The sequence below is a fragment of the Aegilops tauschii genome, chromosome 3 (assembly GCF_002575655.3).
Source record: "Aegilops tauschii subsp. strangulata cultivar AL8/78 chromosome 3, Aet v6.0, whole genome shotgun sequence".
Taxonomy (NCBI): Eukaryota; Viridiplantae; Streptophyta; class Magnoliopsida; order Poales; family Poaceae; genus Aegilops; species Aegilops tauschii.
This window is the reverse complement of record NC_053037.3, coordinates 478577482-478597453: the sequence shown is the minus strand read 5'-3', so window position 1 is coordinate 478597453 and position 19972 is coordinate 478577482. Positions and strand designations below refer to the sequence as shown.

Below are 19972 nucleotides of genomic sequence, written 5' to 3'. Positions count from 1 at the left end.
TGGTTCTATGCGCACGGTGCGCCGCAGCGGTACGTGGCCAGGAGGCATGCACCAACCACCAACGCACAGTATGCTAGAGTACACTACGCACGGTACGCCGCAGCGGTACGTTTGCAATTTGCTGGTCGTGCACAGATCGGGCACTGCAGTGTCGTGTGTGGAGCAGTTTCGCAGCATCATTTCGCGCACGAACTTTGCTTTTGCTACTACTCCTACCTAGGAGTAGGAGTGGGTCCGTTGATCATTGCGTGCACTGTACCACGCGGCGCGTCCGGCCAAAATGTGCTACGGGCCACATGGCCCACAACGTTTTACTACCCATATAAGCTAGCACGATGCCACGGAATCACAGATCTCAAAGCATGCAGCGCCCCTACTGACCGCCTCTTATATTTTTTGGCGTGGAAGTGCCCCTACTCTACCGACCTGATTGAAAAGATGCTTGGCCCGTCTCGCACATGGTTCCGATTCAATCTGAGCGCGCGCGACAAACAAACTCGCACGGCGCTCGACGCGCCCGTGATGTTTTTTAGTATGCTGCTAACCACCAACCGCCTCGCGATCTAGAATCCTAGATATTTTTCCTCAGAAATAAAAATACGACGTCTCCTGCGCACATCAAGGGCGATGTAAAATATTTCCCTAATAAAACAGAAAGGTCAAGTAAAATACTCGTTCGTCACATCATAACATGTCTGGGTGGTGTAGTTGGTTATCACACTAGTCTCACACACTAGTGGTCCCCAGTTCGAACCTGGGCTCAGACAGGCGTCGTTTTTTTTTCTCTGCATGTTTTAGATGCGAATATCCGATTCTTTTCCCTTTTTCTTGAAGCGGATTCTTTTCCTTTATTGCAGATGGTCGGATCGCACCAAAAAAATCGCAGGGTGCACAGCGTCGGCCATCCTGATACTAATCGCTAAGAGCAACGTCAATAGTTCGTCGTAAAAGTAAGTTAAAAAAAAGTTGTCTGTGAGGTCTTTTCTCAGTTTTCTTAAACATCTTTCACTATTTTTTTATTTTTTCATTAAACAAACCTAGGGCCAGCAAGTCAGTGCAATAGGCAGCGTTGCGCGTCACCATTACCACGTGAGCTGGGTGACTGGTGGTGGCGGCAGCGCGTGGCGGTGCAACGGCGAGCTGCGAAGCGGGGATGCGTGGCCGTGTGGGAAGGTGCGGCGGTGAGCCCTGGCATGGCGGCGGCGCAGGAACATGGCATGCAGGAGCATCGCACTAAAATGAAACTAGAGAACGAAAACACGTTGAAACTTCATACCTCCACGGGACGTTGCCGCCATGCAGATCATGCACCCGATGACCGACACCGTCCTTCGACTCGCCAACACCACTCTGAGGAAGGACATCAACATGAAAAAAAAAACGAAGTGCCATTGTTGCCATCGTGTCGGCTGCTCTAACTTCACTAGCGAACGAAGAATTCAAAGACCCTACGAAAGACAACCCGGCCACTCATTCCCACCCTTCCGCAGTCCCACTGCTGTAGTGGTCGGCCGAGGCCAGCGAACCCGCGGTGGCGCCAACAGGTCGAGGGTAAAAGCTAGCCGTCTCCTGGTCGCCTCCTCTCTAGAAAACATAGGAAAACGATTGCTAAATGGCACTATTGCAGTTCATCAAACTATCCTTTTCATGTAATCGCAGTTGTTTGTTTACTCGTCGCCGTGTAGAAGTTCGTTTCTTCGCAGTACTCAAGCCAGTCGTGCGGTGCCGAGCACTTGAGGTGTACGTACACACACCAGCAGCATATTCTCTGGACTCCGTTTCTATCCTGCAACACGTAGGCCGCGCTTGGTATGGTTGTAATTCAATACAGGTGTATTTAATTTCCAGGTGTAACTTGCCGGTCAATAGCTAGTTCCAACCGGAAACCAAAACAACCGGCGAAGATCTATATATTTTACAAGTGTATTCAGAAGGAAAAGGAGAATCCAAACAGGGCCCTAGTGTACATTGGCAGCGTGACTTCCATAGCCCGGAGCACACAGACGCGCCACCTTCCCTGTCGCTGTCACTGCCGCCACGTGTCCCGCCGGTCCAGACAGAGCGTCACATGTCGAAGCCGAGAATTATGAGAACGCAATGACGTCAAGAGGTCGAGTCCAAAACAGCGACCAATGATTAAGACGAGCAGGACAGTGGGACGTGTCAGGGTGGCGATTAGGCCGTGCAAACAAAGCGGGACGTGTCGGGGCGAGATGCGCGAGGAGCCGAGGCCCAATCAAGCAGGCAACGATCGAGATCATGGAGGCGCGACGTGGCCAGAGGAGACATGCCAGCACGTGACGTCCATCCAAAACGGGCCAATTGTTCCTCCTGTTTCTCTGAAGAAGAGGATGCGATGCAACAACCGTGCAATGATTCTCCGGAATAGCTCCGCCTCCCCAGAGAGTTTTCCTTTCGATGCACACCCGACCCGCCACACAGTGATCGAATGGTGTTTAATTTCGGCTGTGCTTTTTCTAAGAAGTGTGCAGCCGCAAGGTCCATGAAAGGGTGTGATGATTCATCAACTTCACGTATGCATACAAAAGTGGCAAAGGACGTGCCCAACTTCGACGTGGCTTTCGAGTAGCCGCGGCGAAGCGAACCGCGTCCCGGGGGTGTGGTGGAGGACTGGCCGACTGAGACAGATCACAAGAACATTCATCACTATCACCAGCATGCAACAAGATGCAAGATCACTGTCACCGGCGAACGTAAAGCCCTGATTAAACGTGAATTTTGTGCCCAGGGTGGGAGTAGAATTTGGGTGCGCGTTATATTCTTATTACGTGTACGCCTGCGAGACATTTTCCAGAGAAAACTAAAACATGGCAGCTTAAACTCGTGACCATGTGTCAATCAAAGCGTGGTCTGGTGGAAATGGATTGTATGGTTCTTGGTTGATCGACCATAATAATTGAAACACTTGGCGGATCTAGAATTGATATCGGATCAAATGTGGCCTCAAAGTTATATATTTTAAATCAATTATCAGCATCACTGAAAATTTAAATCATATATGGCCTCAGACAATATCCACAATAATTGCCACCCACATATTCCAATCCAACGTGTCACGGGGAGCTTTGCCAACGTGCAACTCAACACCACTCATGGCGGTGTCAACCCGATCTAGATATGTGAGACGTCACAACTTTGTGGATCTTTACGATGCAAACCCCCCACCAACACGCTCACTCGTGCACACACCATAATGGTGTTTCATTTTAGTTTGTGTTTTCTAAGAAGTCCATGGTCCAGTGCGATGATTCATCAACTTCACGTATGCATACAAAAGTGACAAAAGGATGTGCCCAACATTGACGTGGCTTTCGAGTAGCCGCGCCGGAGCGAGTTGCGTCCCGGTAGTCTAGTAGAGGACGGAGACAGATCACAAGAACATTATCACTATCATCAGCATGCAACAAGATGAAAGATCACCATCACTGTAAAGCCCTATTTTCTACCTAGGGGGAGTAGAATTTAAGTGCGCAATATGTTCTTATTATGTGTACGGATGTTAGAAATTGGCCAAAGAAACTAAAACATGGTAACTTAAACATGTGATGACGTGTCAACCAAAGCGTGGTGTGGTGCAAATGGATTGGATAGGTCTTGGTCGATCGACCATAATAATCTGAACACTTGTCGGATCCAGAATTGATATCGGAACAGATGTGGCCTCGGGCAATTTTAAATTTAAATCGCATATTAGCGTCGCCGGAGATTTAAACCCTATACCGCCTCAGACATTATCCTGATTAATTCTCACCCACATCTTCCAATCCAACGTGTCACGGGGAGCTTCACCAATGTGCAACTCAACATCACTATGTAAGCCTGGAGATGACCACCACTAGTCACTAGATATGTGAGGTGTCATGGCTTAGTGGATCTGCCAAAAATAGAAAAAGATCATTGAGAGCCTGTTACCTTATAATACATGTAAAGCCCTAATAAAACGTGCATTCCATGCCTGGGGTGGGGGTGGGGGGGGGGGAGAGGGGGGGGGTAGAACTTGAGTGCGCATTATATTCTTATTACGTGCACGCATGCTAGAATTTTTCGAGAGAAAACTAAAACATGGCAACTTAAACTTGTGATCACATGTCAACCAAAGCATGGCCCAAAATGGATTAAATGGTCCTTGATTGATCCAGCATAATAATTCAAACACTTGGCGGATATAGAATTGATATCGGATGTGGCGCCATGCAATTTTAAATTTAAATTGATTATCGACATCATCGAAAGTTTGAAACCAGATATATCATCAGACAATATCCAGAATAATTCTCACCCACATATTCCAATCCAACGTGTCACTAGGAGCTTCACTGATGTAAACGTAGACGTGCCATCATGATCTAGATATGTGAGATGTCACACCTTTGCAAGAAATAGAAAAAATATCATCGAGAGCCCATTACCTTATTTGAACTGTAGATCAGCAATGCAAACACGCAATGGATTAACCGGATCACGAGTTCAGGATGAACTACAAGTGGTGACCTTCCAATTTTCCAGTGTACAACTGCACGCTGCGGGGTAGTGCCACGCGTTACCCGAGACCCGATCGGGGCCGTTGGCCCATGGATCGGACGGCCAAATTTGCGTGCAGGCAGACCCGAGTCTTATTCCAAAACCAGACCGGGGTTCGCTCGCCGAATTTGAACCAAGCGTTCCCGTTAGGGTCTGGACTTCGTGGTCGGCGGCGAGCGGCGGCGATGGACGGCAGACCCGCGACGGCGGATGACGTGGTGGAGGCGATGCGGGAGTTTGTCTGGTTTCCGCCGCCGCGCCCCTCCTCCGAGTTCTTCTCCCGCTTCAGCGCCCCGCGGTCTTGCTCCAAGTGGATCAGCCGCCTCGAGTGCAACCTCTACTAGTACGATCTATCGTTCGAATCTCTGCCTGTTTCTTCGCCTCTTTCATTAATCGAATGACCAGCCGGGTAGATTGGTTGGGTACCTGTTTCGATTTGGGCTAGACGGGGCACACGGGGCAGGGGCTGCGGGCTCACGAGGAGACAGACAGAGGGTTGACGCGTGAACAATGAACTCTTCGCGGTGGTTCACTATGGAACGAGGCCGAATCTGAAGGGTGATTTTTGTGTGTTGTTGGAACCTTGGAATATTATTGCGTCAACTTTGCACATTATGGTGTCATTGCTGAAACTTTTAGCTTAGGGGGTAGTTTGGAACGATCTATCTTCATGCCTGCAAATTGCTTCTGCATTTCATAAGCATAACAAATGTCAGTTCTGTTTCAAATTCCAATTTCGACCAGTGTTGTGTAAAATAAAGATATTATTAATGTCACTGTTAATGCTCGTATCTGTCCATGAAGGGAGGTGTGTGCTAAACCATTTTATTTTGAGTTATTCACATACCACCATGATTTTGTTGAAGTAAATCTGAAAAGATGGCAGGGATTACAGAAAGTTCTTTTTTTGTTTAATGGTTTGATAAGAAATTCATCTATTTACTTTCAGTTTGTTTCAAAAAATGTTTTTAAAATTTGAACCAAAGCCCGAACAGATACCCGAGTCATGGCTTAATAACTACTCAGGTACAGAACATGTGCACCGCTTTTGAATATTTGATAGGCTAGAATGGGGTGCCTTAGTGTAGCTATAGTTTAGATTTGTACCAGTTTGTGAATGTATACTTGTGCCATTGTGCCGTTCCAAAAATCTCTTTTATTAATGTTCGTTTCCAACTGTTCTGGTGCTTTGCAGCTACGGGACCAACTACTTCATCTTGATCATATTGATAGGTATGCAATGAAACCTCTGCGCGTGCCGGTGTTTTTGGCTTCTATAAGTTACACTAAGTTTTTGGGTTTCATATTTCTGTTCTCTTGTCTATATGCAATATGCAGGGATGAGCTTCCTTCAGAAACCAGTTGCCATACTTACAGCTTTTGCAACTGGCCTCAGCATTGCATTTTTCAGTGACAGGTGTGTTTAAACATTCTCACCTCTAATGTTATGCCTACAATGAGAAAACATGCTCCTCCCAACTAAAATGAGCACGGGGTTCTGTTCATCTTTTCGATCTCCAAGTATCTTTTAGATTCCAGATGAAGGATTGGCACGAGTACCTGAGCAATTTATATGTAATATGCTCAATAGATGTGTATCACCATAGCAAGCTTTATCTGTTCTATTTAGCCGGCGGCTCCCAATAGTTTTCACTTCTATTGCTCTATTCAACATTATTCAGTTATTCCTCTTTACAGTGGGGAAACAGTGATACCTCATACTTCTACCAGGATGATTGTTACTGATTACGTACTTCTGATGTTCGATATTGCAGTTTTGCAGTTACTTCCACCGACAAGGTTATAAGCATTGTCAGAAAATTTTCACCGGATTTAGCGGCCAAGATGAGACCGTACATAAAGTGATTATCTTATTGCCTGGTTTTACTATTATTCCTTTACTCGGTTCTTGGAAGGCTTTGTTTAAATTGTTGCCAATGGTATTTCAGCTCTGTCCGTCATGGCCGACCAAGTATAAAAGGATCAACTCATATTTGTGGCCGACCTTTGTCTATGTGGGTCTTTGCCCTGTTCCTTTTTGAAGGTTGGTACAACACATGGCTCCATATGATGTCCTTTTTACCTTATTAGTTTTGCGAGATTTCAGTTACAACAGAACCAGAAATGAACTGTTAATATGTTTGCAGTTAGCTGCATTTTCTGGGTGAGCTCCTGCAATTTCCTGATAGTTCCGTGGGCACTATACGTTGGTCTACTCGGTAAGGCCATCTAATTAGAGTTCTAGAACGTTTGCGCAAAACACTGTTGCCTTAACAAGTTGAGTTTCTACCCTGCAGTAACCTTGATTCATGCCAGCTTCAGAGAACGTAATCTGAAAGGTCGTCTCAACAGATTCAGGAAGGAATTTCGAGAAGCATGGTGAAATTTCAGCGAAGCCGTAACCGTCTCTACCGGTTCGTAAATCGTACCATGGGAGCTCCTTTGTGGGTATCTTGGCTCCTGTATAGTTGAAAGTTGAATCTGTTGCATGTTATAGATGTGAAGTGAGCATCATTGCAGAGTTATGCTTGGAAAGTAGTCAGATGCACCAGGGCGCCATCCTCTGTTATGTTTTTCCTTTTCTTTAGGAGGTGAAGGGGAGGATGCAACCATAAACACATATTTGCATTCTAGTACCGTGCCAAGCCACCGGAGGAAATTATTATTATTAGCCTTCGATGTATCCTCATCATTTCTCACTTGTGATTATCTTACAGTAGAGCAAAAGCATAATTGTCAAATTTGTTCCTCGGCTGTTTGCTATTATCAGTTCCCAACACTAGTGGTGCATCCAAATTTTGATGTCTCCTTTCAAATCTCTCCGTCGAAGAGCTCTTCGCAGGTTTTGTAAATGCTCTGAGGGTGCACAAACGAATCCCCTCTGATTTGCTTAACCTGTTCCAACATGAGCATTGAACAAGACACTTGTATCAGTAACAATTCTACAATTGCATATAACAAACACAATCAGGGGTATACTGCAGCGAGCTTGCTTAGACTACTTGTATGTTATGGGGTTTCGTATATGCACACTTGCAAGTGCCAATATTGTAGCAAGCAATCTTAACATTTCCTGCACCTCGGAGGCCCAGACAAACAAATGCGATGTTCGACACTTGCCTGTTTGATTTCAGAAAGCTTGGCGCACAGTTCTTCAGGAATAGACCAGTCAAACAGATCAATGTTCTCCTTCAACCTCGACTCATTCGCACTCTTTGGAAGTACACTCTGACCCTGTTGAAGACCCCAGCGCAGAGCGATCTGCGCCGGAGTTTTTCCCAAGCTCTCGGCTACTGATGTCACCACCGGGTTACTCGCTACGTCTTTCATCCTGCCCAAGGGTGCATAGGCCTGTAGACCAAAAGCATATGATCACAACACTCCAGTTTTGCATGTCGATGTAAGCTCAGAAACACACAAGCAGACTTACTGATAGATGAACCCCGTTGGAGTGGCAAAACGCCCTCAGCTTCCCCTGTTGCCAGCCAAGGTGGCACTCGACCTGATCAACGGCGGGAGGGACACGGGCAACGCCAAGCAGATCACCCAGCTTCTTGGAGGAAAAATTGCTCACGCCGATGGCGTGAGCTTTGCCTGAATCGTACAGCTGCTCCATGGCTTGCCAGGTCTTGGGTATGTCAGGGTGGACAAAGTTCTCCGGACTTATTTCGGTGCCTTTCTTGACCTGGAATGGCCAGTGGATCTACATAGATATCCAGAACAGTCAGTTGTCTGCAGCAGAGAGATGGCAATCTTTGGATCATGATGAAGGTGACCAGCTTACTAGGTATAGATCCACATAATCCAGCTGCAGATCTTTCAGTGTGCTGTCAATTGCAAGTGGCACGTCTTTGGGTGCGAGATCGCTGCACCTACAGAGGAAGTACAGAGTTTTCTTCAAAATGCAGAAGAATTGCAGAGTTCCTGACTTCTTTAAATGCAGAAGAAGTGCAGGGTTTTGATTCTCTGGCTGTTACGATAGGAGGTGAAATGACTAGTACTGTAGTTGTAAACGAATGATAGTCTTGTAGACAGAAATATTACTCCCTCTGTTCATTTTTATAAGGCTTCGTAGATGTTTCAGACATTGTGCAAAACAGCTCAATTTCACTTGTCTGAAATGACTTATAAAAATGAACGGGAGGGAGTACCATATCTTGGAAGTGATGAAGAGGTCCTCTCGCCTGACCACGCCATCGTCGAAGAGCTTCTTCAGAGCAACACCAATCTATTACAGGAACACGCCGAGTTACTCCTCGTAATCTGTTTGTAGATCAAAGCCGTGTGCAAGCATGTGATTTACTGCTCATTTACAGGGTTAACTGACTGACTAACCTCCTTCTCGTTATGGTAGAGCGGCGCGCAGTCGATGTGCCGGTAACCTGCCTGCCATTGCCGCAGCAAGCAGACTTAGAACAGCACGCACAGGTCTGAATTGGGGAAAGAGCGGACGGAGAGAGGCGGCTGGGCTGGTACCTTGACGGCAGCGCCGAGCACGTCGGCGATGACCCCCGGGGCGGCCTTGTAGGTGCCGAGGCCCACGGAGGGGACGCGGGCGCCGGTGTTGAGCGTGAAATGGGCGGCGGCCATCCTCCGGCCACCCGCGAGCGAGACGGGGACGGGGACGCGATCACGGGCCGAGGGGACGCCGGAGTCTCCAAAAGCCGTTTCGTTTCACCGAGCAACAGAAAGAACGCGAGCAATGGTGGGCTAGTGGCCACCCAAGACGAGCCGGGATTTGTGACTCGTCTCCGGTGCTGAGCCCAAGGAGATGCGGCCGGCCACGGACCCGCTTGTCGCCGCACAACTGTGCTAAAAGCAGACGCCCCTCTCTCCCGAAGGACAGAAAGCTCGGCGCGTTCTCTGTTTTTCTGCACGCCACATGAATGAACCTAGCACATTCTCTGTTCGCCATCACGCTGGCTCCACGGGATAATAAAGCGTGAAATGTTGGGTACTGCCATAGACGATACATCACGTGCAATTTTAGACCCGATAAGTGTCACATGTGTGGCACAAACACATTTTTTATGGCAAGTTCAGTGACGCGAGGATGTTCAAGTTTAATTGTACAAATTTATTTTCGGATGGCAAATTTCAGTTTATCTTTTGAATTTTTTCTTCTTCTCGGATGACAACTTGAGTTGTAAAAAATGTGAGGGCGTTCGGGATTCTCATTGCTTTGGTCAGTGGATGGGGCCAGCACCGCAAAGACGGAAAAATGGTGTCGCCACTTCCTAGCAAGAGAGAAAAATCAAGCAATCAACTTGTAAACAAACGGCCCCAGCTTTATTATCATGTGTGGAGCAACTTCTTTGGAGGAACACAATTACACCAGCAAACCAACAATCGGTACAGAACAGGTGATCCCAGTCGCAGGAACAAGCTAGGATAAGTTCATGCCTCCATTGGCAACACGCGGGTTTAGCAGAAAATCCATACCTAAAGGGGCAAATCCATGCAGTCTACTGAAGAGTTCCTCCCACAGTGGGGCTAAACCACCATACATCTCTTAAGCTTACAGTTTGACGATACATAACAAGTGACTGACACTAGTAAGGCGCCCTGCTCCCAGCCACGACAGGAGCCGTCCTAGATTTCGCCGTCCCAGAGCTCATCGTGGGTCTTGTAAACGCTGTCTTTGTTGACGATGAAGTTGCCCATGAGAAGCCTGGCCTGAAGATCACAAGAAAGGATTGGCGCGTCAGAAATAACTGTGGCAATGCACTCACGCTCGCGTGCTACTAAGAATGAATACACCTGGAAAATGTATATTCTGGTTCCCCGACGGTTAGCGACGCTATCACTAGTCACGGATCGGAATTCAGAAGGACATTATCGACGCGTATATATCCTTACGGATGTACAGGAACCTGAAGCTGTTTGTTTTGAACAACAGCTGAAGTGACAAACGGCGTTGGCCTGATTAAGAGATGCAGCACGCAGTAGCCACTGCAGCTACACGGTGAATTCAGTGGTAGTTTTGTTCTATCTGTGTTTTCCTAGAGTGTAAAAGGTATGAAGTGTTGGTCTCTTAGAAGAAATATAGGGCTGCCATAGACAGTGAATGAAAATAGTGCCCCATTCAGTCCAATACGAATAAGCAGTTTCTTATGCCATGTGAGTCACATCAAACCATTATAATTGGATACGACAAGCAATAGAATTTTCAAAATAGAAAAAAAGAGAGAGTGGAACATAACCATTGGTTATATCTTCAACTTCACTAGAATCCTTCAAACTACGCTTCTGAACTATATATTATTGCTGCTTGTTATTGCTCATGTGCTTCTAATTTTCTTTTAACAGGCATGATCAAAGGATAAAATAACATTTCTGTATGAGTATCCTGACACTGAAGCTACCCAAAACAAAGGTATAAACCTTAAACCCTATAGATTCAGAAATGCTACTTAATTATAGATGTTCTACAAGAACATTTCCGATTGGGTTTTAGAACTTCAGTGTATTCCATATAAATTTTAAATTTGGCACCAAAAATATCAGTGTAATTTTCTCCAAATTATATATAGCAGCTCTGATCTACTCCCTCCGTCCCATAATATAAGAACGTTTTTCAAGCTAAGAAATAGTAGTAAAAGAAGTCGGATCAGATACAACACAGCTAAAAGCAGACAAAAAATGCCCATACAAAGTTGCATAGCTCACCTGCTTAATCTCAGAGAACTTTGCAAGCAAGTCTTCTGGAATAGACCAGTCATAAACAGCAAGGTTCTGCTTTATCCGTTCTTCACTCACGCTCTTTGGCAGTACACTGTGACCCATCTGAATGTTCCAGCGCAACGCCACTTGTGCAGGAGTTTTGCCAAGCTTCTCTGCAATTGAGAGGACGACGGGTTCTTTGAGGACATTACCATTCATCCATGTTGAACCAGGCGAACCTAGTGGTGAGTACGCCTGCAACATGGAGATGCTGAATCATAAGCACAAGCACAATTTCTGAAAGATAATGCTATAAACACCACTAGCCAGTCACTTGACTGACGGAAATATAGAGTTAGATGGTAGACTTACAGAGAGGTGAACACCGGCCGACTGACAAAAGGTATGGAGTTTAGATTGCTGCCAACCAGGATGGCACTCCACCTGGTCAACAGCCGGAGGTATGCGAGCTACAGCAAGCAAGTCACCCAATTTCTTCGACGCGAAGTTACTCACACCAATTGCACGAGCTTTGCCAGCATCATGTAACTTCTCCATTGCTCCCCATGTAGCTGGGATGTCAGGTGGTAAGAAGTTTTCAGGGTTGCCAATGCTTGTTCCCTTCCTGACTCTAAATGGCCAATGGATCTGCAAAAATACACATGCTATTAGTTTTTCATTCGACATTATTCTTCAACAACATACTAAACCCATTCAACAAACAATCATCTATATCAAAAGTTGGACAGAGGTATTACAAATAAACCCCAAAATTATCCATAGACTTAGTAAGCAGAAGTCCACAATACAATGTCTGTCGATACCAGAATGGATAGACTTAATAAGGTTAACTGAATACTACTGATCCGAGTTGTAGAACAGGACAAAGAAATACTCCCTCCATCCCAAAATTCTTGTCTTAGATTTGTCTAAGTACGGATGTATCAAGTCACGTTTTAGTATTAGATACATCCGTATCTAGACGGATCTAAGACAAGAATTTTGGGACGGAGGGAGTAGCTGCCAGCATATCCAATAGGTGATAAGAGGAAAGAGGAAAGCACATTTTCAATGATCCAATCAGTCTTCACATCACAATATTGGAATAGAAGCATCAATCATCGTGCAATGAACTAGCACTGGAGTAACAAAGGCAGCTGATTACTCATAGAAATGTTAGACGCTAATATATTAGTATTTCACAATAACGTCAGTTGATTTATATTTTACTAAAAAAAGAATGAATATGTGAAATAGGTACTTTTTGCAAACTGATGCCAATTGATTCATGAGATACTGGAGATAGAGACCCATAACTGAGCAAGCAACGTACTGAACTATAACTCTTTAACGGGAAGATCCATACAACTTACAAGGTAAAGATCCAAGTAGTCAAGCTGCAAGTCATCGAGAGAATCCCCAAGTGCCTCAGGCACATCTTCTGGGGCATGATGACCACACCTGAAAAAGCATGCCGATTAGCAGCAATTAGCTGGACATGAGGTATTAAAGAGATGCTATATCACAAGAAAAATTGGGTTACCATAGCTTAGAGGTGATAAACAGATCCTCACGCTTGACTACACTCTCTTCAAACAGCTTCTTCAGAGCCAAACCCACCTGGACAATCCAAAGGCGGATATTATGCATTTGTTGCTTGTTACACAACTTTGATGGAGAAAACTTGGGACATAAAGAATCTACTGGCGTCAGAAGGGCAGATGCTAGAAGCATGAGTTTTGATTGGCATCTCCAGTTGGTACACATACTCTAAAATTGTCCAAATTGGTCACTCTAAACCACTTGCTTTCTTTCTTTCTTTCTTTTTTTTGTCTGGAAAAGTAGGTAGATGGTCATGGGCTCTTTCTAAAGCAGTTCAGTAATATTCTAGTGAAAGCCGGCGTGTGAAATAGATGGACAGAAAGGAAGCTGTCATACGGCCATGAGTATGAATGGAGATTGGACAACTGAATACTGAGAATATTATGTTGTTTCTTCTTTTATCAGTGATGGCGCGTTGCAGGAAACAAGTAGGAAGTTGAAGCACGGATATGAGACGATAATGCAGGAGAGAATGGATCCAAAGGCATGGAGAAACCGGATTAGTACCTCCTTCTCGTTGTTGTAGGCCCTGGCGCAGTCGATGTGCCGGTACCCCGCCTGCACGCACGGTTTCAATCCAAGACAAATTGAAATCAGGCAAGGGAAAGAGGGGGGGGGGGGGGGGGGGGGGGGGGGCATTGTGGTGAGAGAAAGAGAAGGAGAGGGACCTTGACGGCGGCGTAGACGGCCTCGCCGACGATGCCGGGGTCGGACTGCCAGGTGCCGAGCCCCACGGAGGGGATCTTGGCGCCGGTGTTGAGCACGAAGTGCGTCGCCATCCCCGCTCCCAGACACCACCCGCACACGGAGGCAGTCACTTGCAGTCTCTCGCAGACGACGCTCGAAGGAAGGGGACGGAAACGGCGAGCAATGGGTGGTGCGCGGCGAGTTTATACTCGCTCACTTTGTAGGGGTGGAGCGGGTGCGGGCTGTCTCGGCACGGCCACAGCTGTGTGGTTCGTCCCGGGGCTTCGTTCGTGGTGGTGGCAGTTAGACTAGGCTAGTGCAGTAGTGCTGCGCGCGCCAAGTGGCGGGATGAGCCAGCTGCGGAGTTTTCTAGCACCAGAACCAGAAACTGAATCACACACCGTGCATACTGCGTCGGTCGGTGCCATCATCCTTTCACAGCCGCAGCGGCACGGCGTATGTGCTTCACAGACCTCCACGCAGTCGCACGTTCACATGCTTCTGTTTGTCGTCCGTCGTCTGAAGCACACTGTTTTTCAACACTGTACAGACGCAGAGACCGAGCCGGCACATCATTTTAGGATTGACGAAGTACGTCTTCATGGTAAACGTGAACGACGAAATTCTAAAATAAACCCATAAATAGTGTAAGCACTAGTAGAATTTAAACACTGGTGACTGAGCATGCCACTTTCATCCTAATCATCCAACCACTGATTCGTTCGGCACTGTTTGTTTGTTCATAGTATATAAAATTACGTGGTGCAGTCGCGTGCTTTTATTCATTTATTTGACCTGGGTGCCGTCGTGCTTTGTGTATATGCATTAGCATTACGCCGGCCCCGATGAAACGCACGGTTTACCTGCTCTGTCTCCGTCCCATGTGCCGCTTTGTTTTGCCGGATTCGATCGGTTGGTAGTAGTAGTATCTTTCTTTCTCCAGGCCGGCCGAGGAAGGGAAGTGGAGAAACCATTTTGTCCACATCGTCCAGCAAAGGGCACTTTCCCTGAATCCCCGCCTCCGTGCTCCTTTCCGGATCGGGCACGGAGGAGCGCAGGATACCGAACGCGTGGCGCAGAATCATCAATGCTGAGTAGTGGGAGTGGCCGATCAAATCGAAAATAGTGGCTGAAGATGACATGAACAGTGACGCGATCCATGGCATATATGCCACGAGTTCAGTCTCGCCGACCGACGCGAAGCTAGGACGAGACCACGTCGACCTGACATGCGACGCACGCTGCAGTGTATCACTGCACTTCGCTAGCTGCTACTACCAGGCAGGCTTGCGTTGTGCTTTTGTAGGCATCTGAATCGTAAGCAGTGACGTGTTGATTCAAGAGGTAAGGCTGGCCATAGTGGGTAACATAATCGGTATCGTGCGCTTCACAAACATGCTCATGTGGCACATAATTAAAAAAAAAGATGGTTATAGTAACATAGGTAGGTACCGTATCATGCTATTATGTGTCTTGCATGGCAATAAATGAGATCACCTATGATACTAATCTATGATACTATGCACTACGAATGCATTATCATACACTAGTATCATATACTACATGATACTACTATATGATACTCCCCACTATGGCCAGCCTACTACATGATACTACTATATGATACTCCCCACTATGGCCAGCCTAACTAACTAAAGTGCGCTCGCAAATGCCATTCCCACGTATTGACGTACGTACCTACGTCGCCATGTCTCCGCCGGGGGCCATTTCCGTGCGTGTCACTGCCACTTACTTGGTCCGTTGGTGGTCAAATTTGGTGTTTTGACATTTTTCGCGAGAGTCATGGCCGTGCCTTTCGGAAACGGGAAAAAATGCATTTTCTGTTTTTTCCTTTCGCGAGAGGCACGGTTTTGCTTCCGCGAGAGGCACAGTTGTGCTTTCACGAGAGGCATGGCCGTGCCTTTCGGAAACAAAAAAAACGTGTTTTCTGTCTTCTTTTTCTTTCACGAGAGGTACGGTTTTGCTTTCGCAAGAGCACAAAATAAAATCTACTTAGTGAAAAAGCAAACAGACACACACGAGAATATTCACCCCACGCTATTGCTCCCGGGCAACGGCACTAGAAAAAGGCCTTGATAACCCACAAGTATAGGGGATTAATTGTAGCCTTTCTCGATAAGTAAGAGTGTCGAATCCAATGAGGAGCTAAAGGTAGAATTTATATTCTCTTCAAGTTCTATCGACCACCGATACAACTCTACGCATACTTAACATTCGCTTTACCTAGAACAAGTATGAAACTATTTTGCGCGGATAAAATTAGAACTACTTTGCAAGAATAAAACTAGGAGTACTTTGCAAGATAATAAAACTTAGTTGTTTAGTATAGAGCCTTTTGTAACACAAAGAAAAAGATTGTCCATAGGCAATTGAATATAGCACGATAGATACTTATCATATGCAATGAGGGAGAGGCATGAGCTAACACACTTTCCGTACTTGGATCATATGCACTTATGATTGGAACTCTAGCAAGCATCCACAACTACTAAAGATCGTTAAGGTAAAACACAACCATAGCATTAAGTAACAAGTCCTCTTTACTCCAATACGCAACAACCCACTTACTTAGGATAAGCTTTGTCACTCTCACCACCCACTACAAGCAAATCATGAACGTATTGCAAAACCCTACATCGGTAATCCCACACGCTTGCGCGACACGGAGGGCATCATAGGACATCATCATATTAAAATACAACTCATATAAATCACAAAATACCGCAATTAACCCGTAGGGCAAAAGAAATCTACTCAAACATTATAGGATTGCCACACATCATTGGATAATAATATATAACATTAAGCACCATGTTTAAGTAGAGATTACAGCAGGGAGAAGAGGTGTTACACTGCTGCGTAGAGGGGGAGAGAGTTGGTGATGAATGCGGCAAAGTTGTTGGTGTAGATCATTGTCACGATGATTCCCCCGACAGCACTCCGGCGTCACCGGAAGAGAGGGGGAGAGACCCCCCTCCTCCTTCTTCTTCTTGCTTAGCCTCCCCGTAGATGGGAGGAGAGTTTCCCCTCTGGTCCATGGCCGCCATGCCTCCCGGAGGGTAGGAGCCCCTCCGAGATTGGATCTCTCTATGTTACTCTTCTGTTCCGCGTTCCTGTTTTCTGGCCGAAAACCGTTTCTTATATTCCCGGAGATCCGAAGAAGGACCCAAACCGACTTACGAGGTGCCCACAAGGCAACCCCACACGGCCAGGGGGTGGTGGCGCCCTGATGCCTTGTGAAGGATGTGGGCCTCCGTTTGCGTTGATTCCACCTCCCAAAAATCACATATATTCCAAAATAAATCTCCATAAAATTTTATCGTGTTTGGACTTCGTTTGATATGGACTTTCTGCGAAACAAAAACATGTAAAAAACAGGAACTGGCACTGGGCACTAAATCAATATATTAGTCCTAAAATAATATGAAATGTTGCCAAAAGTATATGAAAGTTGTAGAATATTGGCATGAAACAATAAAAATTATAGATACGACGGAGACGTATCAATGTGCGTGAATTCGCCAACCATAATACCACTTGTAGGTCTCATCACACCCCGCTAGCACACTCACTGTAGTCAGTTACTCATCCCACCCTGATGTCGTTGGTCTGGTTCCACTACTGCAACTCACGCCGAGTCGTCTGTCGCATCTCAACTACAATCCGCAACTCTTGCCGAGTCTTCTACAAATGCCCAAATCATGGGGTAATGTGGTTAATTTGTTCGCCTACTGTCGGTTGCTGAATTTTTTAAGAGTTTGATTAATAATCTTCCAATTTGATTCATGAAGAAGGGGGAGATTCGTGTGTTTTATATTTCTGGGAAGTTGCTGATTTTGGGGAACAGAACTACGCTGATTATTTGGTTGGCAGAGGAATCCAAATACCAGCAGGATGGGGTGTTGGACAAGTAACTGAAGGACCGGCAAATGAGGAAGATGCAAAGTAGAAGGTTGATGATGCAGTTTATCAGATGATGACCAAGCAACAACTGTTGAATGGCCTTAGCAGCATGAGGACATGAAAGAGCTTGTGAAGATAATGGGCAAGATCGTTGTGCTCTGTAGGATGATTGTCTCTGTATTTGCAGTGTATGTAGCACTCGTGATGTATTTAGTCGCTCTGAGATGAGCACTTTGCTGAAATTAATAATGAATGAAACCTGTTTAGCAGGCTGGGCACCTAGTGTTGTAAACATCTAATGATTTCTACTAATGGAAATCCGGGAGGGGCATCCCCGTTTGCTAATAAATAAATTAGCAAAGGCCCTATCGGGTCAGCTCTATTCCCGTTGCAATGCGGCATAGGTGTTAGGTCACGTGAAAATTCAGGGTTCTCTCTTTTCATCGAACTGGTTCGATGGGGTATTTAGTTAATTAATTAATGTGAACTCCATTGATGAAATGCGATGGGACATATATCAACCTCACCAGCCACCATACCTCGGGCCACCGGGTGCCTCCGTTGAGCACTTAGGCCACCTCACTTTGCTCAATCCTCTTACGACGTCCCTTCCCGTCATCGAGCACATAGCCCCAATGCCTTGCTAGACACAACGCATCATTGATAACCCTTGATAACCAACAAGTATATGGGATCGCAACAGTTTTTGATGGTAGAGTATTCAACCCAAATTTATAGATTTGACACAAGGCGAGCCAAAGAATATTTGAAGGTATTAGAAGCTGAGTTTTCAATTCAACCACACCTGGAGATTAATTATCTGTAGCGATTAATCAGTAGCAAAGTAATATGATAGTTTTGATAGTAGTGATAGCAGTAACGGTAACAGTGATAGCAGTAACTTTGTAGCAAGTGTAACCGTGATGATAACAATAGTAACTTAGCAATAACAATATAAGATAAATTCGTAGGCATTGGATCGATGACTCGTTGGATGATATTCATCATGAGACAGTTATAACCTAGGGCGACACGGCACTAGCTCCAGTTCGTCAATATAATGTAGGCATGTATTCCGTAAATAGTCATACGTGCTTATGGGAAGAACTTGCATGACATCTTTTGTCCTACCCTCCCGTGGTAGCGGGGTCCATATTGCAAACTAAGGGATATTAAGGCCTCCTTTTAATAAAGAACCGGAACAAAGCATTAACACATAGTGAATACATGAACTCCTCAACTACGGTCATCACCGGAAGAAATCCCGGTTTCTGTCACTCCGGGGTTACCGGATCATAACACGTAGTAGGTGACTATAACTTGCAAGATCGGATCTAAAACATGGATATAATTATGATAACATAAATGGTTCAGATCTGAGTTCATGGCATCCGGGCCCAAAGTGACAAGCATTAAGCATGGCAAACTCATAGCAACATCAATCTTAGAACATAATGGATTCTAGGGATCAAGCCCTAACAAAACTAACTCCATTACATGATGAATCTCATCCAACTCCTCACCGACCAGCGAGCCTACGAAGGAATTACTCACTCTCGGTGGGGAGCATCATGGAATTGGCGATGGAGAAGGGTTGGTGATGACTAAGAACGAAGATCCCCTCTCCGGAGCCCCAAACGGACTCCAGATCTGGCCTCCCGATGAAGAACAGGAGGTGACGGCGGCTCCGTCTCGTGGATCGCGATAATTCTTTCTCCCTGATTTTTTTCTGGAAAAATAGGATTTTATAGCGTCGGTTTCAGGGTCAGGGGGGCCACCAGGTGGGGCAACCCACCTAGGCGCGCCAGGAGAGGGGGCGCGCCCTGGTGGGTTGTGCCCACCCAGGGGACCCTCTCCGGTAGGTCTTGGCTCTAGAAATTCTTATTTATCAAATAAAAATTCCTCGCAAAGTTTCGTTCCATTCCGAGAACTTTTATTTCTGCACAAAAACAACTTTTATTTCTGCACAAAAACAACACCATGGTAGTTCTGCTGAAAACAACATCATTCCAGGGTTAGTTTCATTCAAATCATGCAAATTAGAGTCCAAAACAAGAGGAAAAGCGTTAGGAAAAGTAGATACGTTGGAGATGTATCAACTCCCCCAAGCTTAAACCTTTGCTTGTCCTCAAGCAATTCAGTTGATAAACTAAAAGTGAAAAAGAAAAACTTTTACGAACTCTTTTGCTCTTGTTTGCATAAATAATCTTAAATAGCACCCAGGTTTTCAGCCAACATTATAACTAACCATGCCGACAATAACTCTTAAAAATTATATTGACTCATATCAATGACATAATCAGCTAGCGAGCAATAATAAGATATCTCAAACAGAAACACGTTGTCAAAACAACCATGATATAATATGACAATAGTGGTATCTCACTAGCCCTTTCTGAGACCGCAAAACATAAATGCAGAGCACCTCCAAAGTTCAAGCAACGACAAAACATTGTAATTCATGGTAGAAAAGATCCAGTCATGATGCACCCAACGTTAGCTACACACAATGCATAAGTCATGACAGTTGTGCTCTCAGGTTCTAGCGCTTGTT

The 19972-nt window shown here is 45.6% G+C and overlaps 3 protein-coding genes and 1 non-coding gene across 4 annotated transcripts; 2 read left to right on the top strand and 2 right to left on the bottom strand.

The window, feature by feature from the left end:
* Positions 1–693: 693 nt before the first annotated feature.
* On the top strand, positions 694–767 carry TRNAV-CAC (transfer RNA valine (anticodon CAC)). The gene has a single exon. It is a non-coding gene; the product is annotated as a tRNA-Val (tRNA).
* Positions 768–4664: 3897 nt separating this feature from the next.
* On the top strand, positions 4665–7289 carry LOC109760027 (PRA1 family protein A1). The gene is made up of 7 exons (XM_020318866.4): positions 4665–4885; positions 5738–5775; positions 5881–5959; positions 6318–6404; positions 6492–6586; positions 6690–6761; positions 6840–7289. Exons 1-7 carry the CDS (start codon positions 4728–4730, stop codon positions 6923–6925), a joined length of 615 nt encoding a protein of 204 aa, XP_020174455.1. The 5' UTR covers positions 4665–4727; the 3' UTR covers positions 6926–7289.
* LOC109760026 (aldo-keto reductase family 4 member C10) lies at positions 7193–9513 on the bottom strand. The gene is made up of 7 exons (XM_020318865.3): positions 9019–9513; positions 8878–8928; positions 8694–8770; positions 8327–8414; positions 7973–8245; positions 7663–7893; positions 7193–7437 (listed from the first exon to the last, which is right to left on the bottom strand). Exons 1-7 carry the CDS (start codon positions 9130–9132, stop codon positions 7354–7356), a joined length of 918 nt encoding a protein of 305 aa, XP_020174454.1. The 5' UTR covers positions 9133–9513; the 3' UTR covers positions 7193–7353.
* A 296-nt stretch (positions 9514–9809) lies between these two features.
* Positions 9810–13923, bottom strand: LOC109760025 (NADPH-dependent aldo-keto reductase, chloroplastic). Its single transcript, XM_020318864.4, has 7 exons — positions 13476–13923; positions 13315–13365; positions 12749–12825; positions 12579–12666; positions 11578–11853; positions 11212–11460; positions 9810–10218 (listed from the first exon to the last, which is right to left on the bottom strand). The coding sequence occupies exons 1-7, from the start codon at positions 13584–13586 to the stop codon at positions 10135–10137; spliced, it is 936 nt and encodes a 311-aa protein (XP_020174453.1). The 5' UTR covers positions 13587–13923; the 3' UTR covers positions 9810–10134.
* Positions 13924–19972: the final 6049 nt, after the last annotated feature.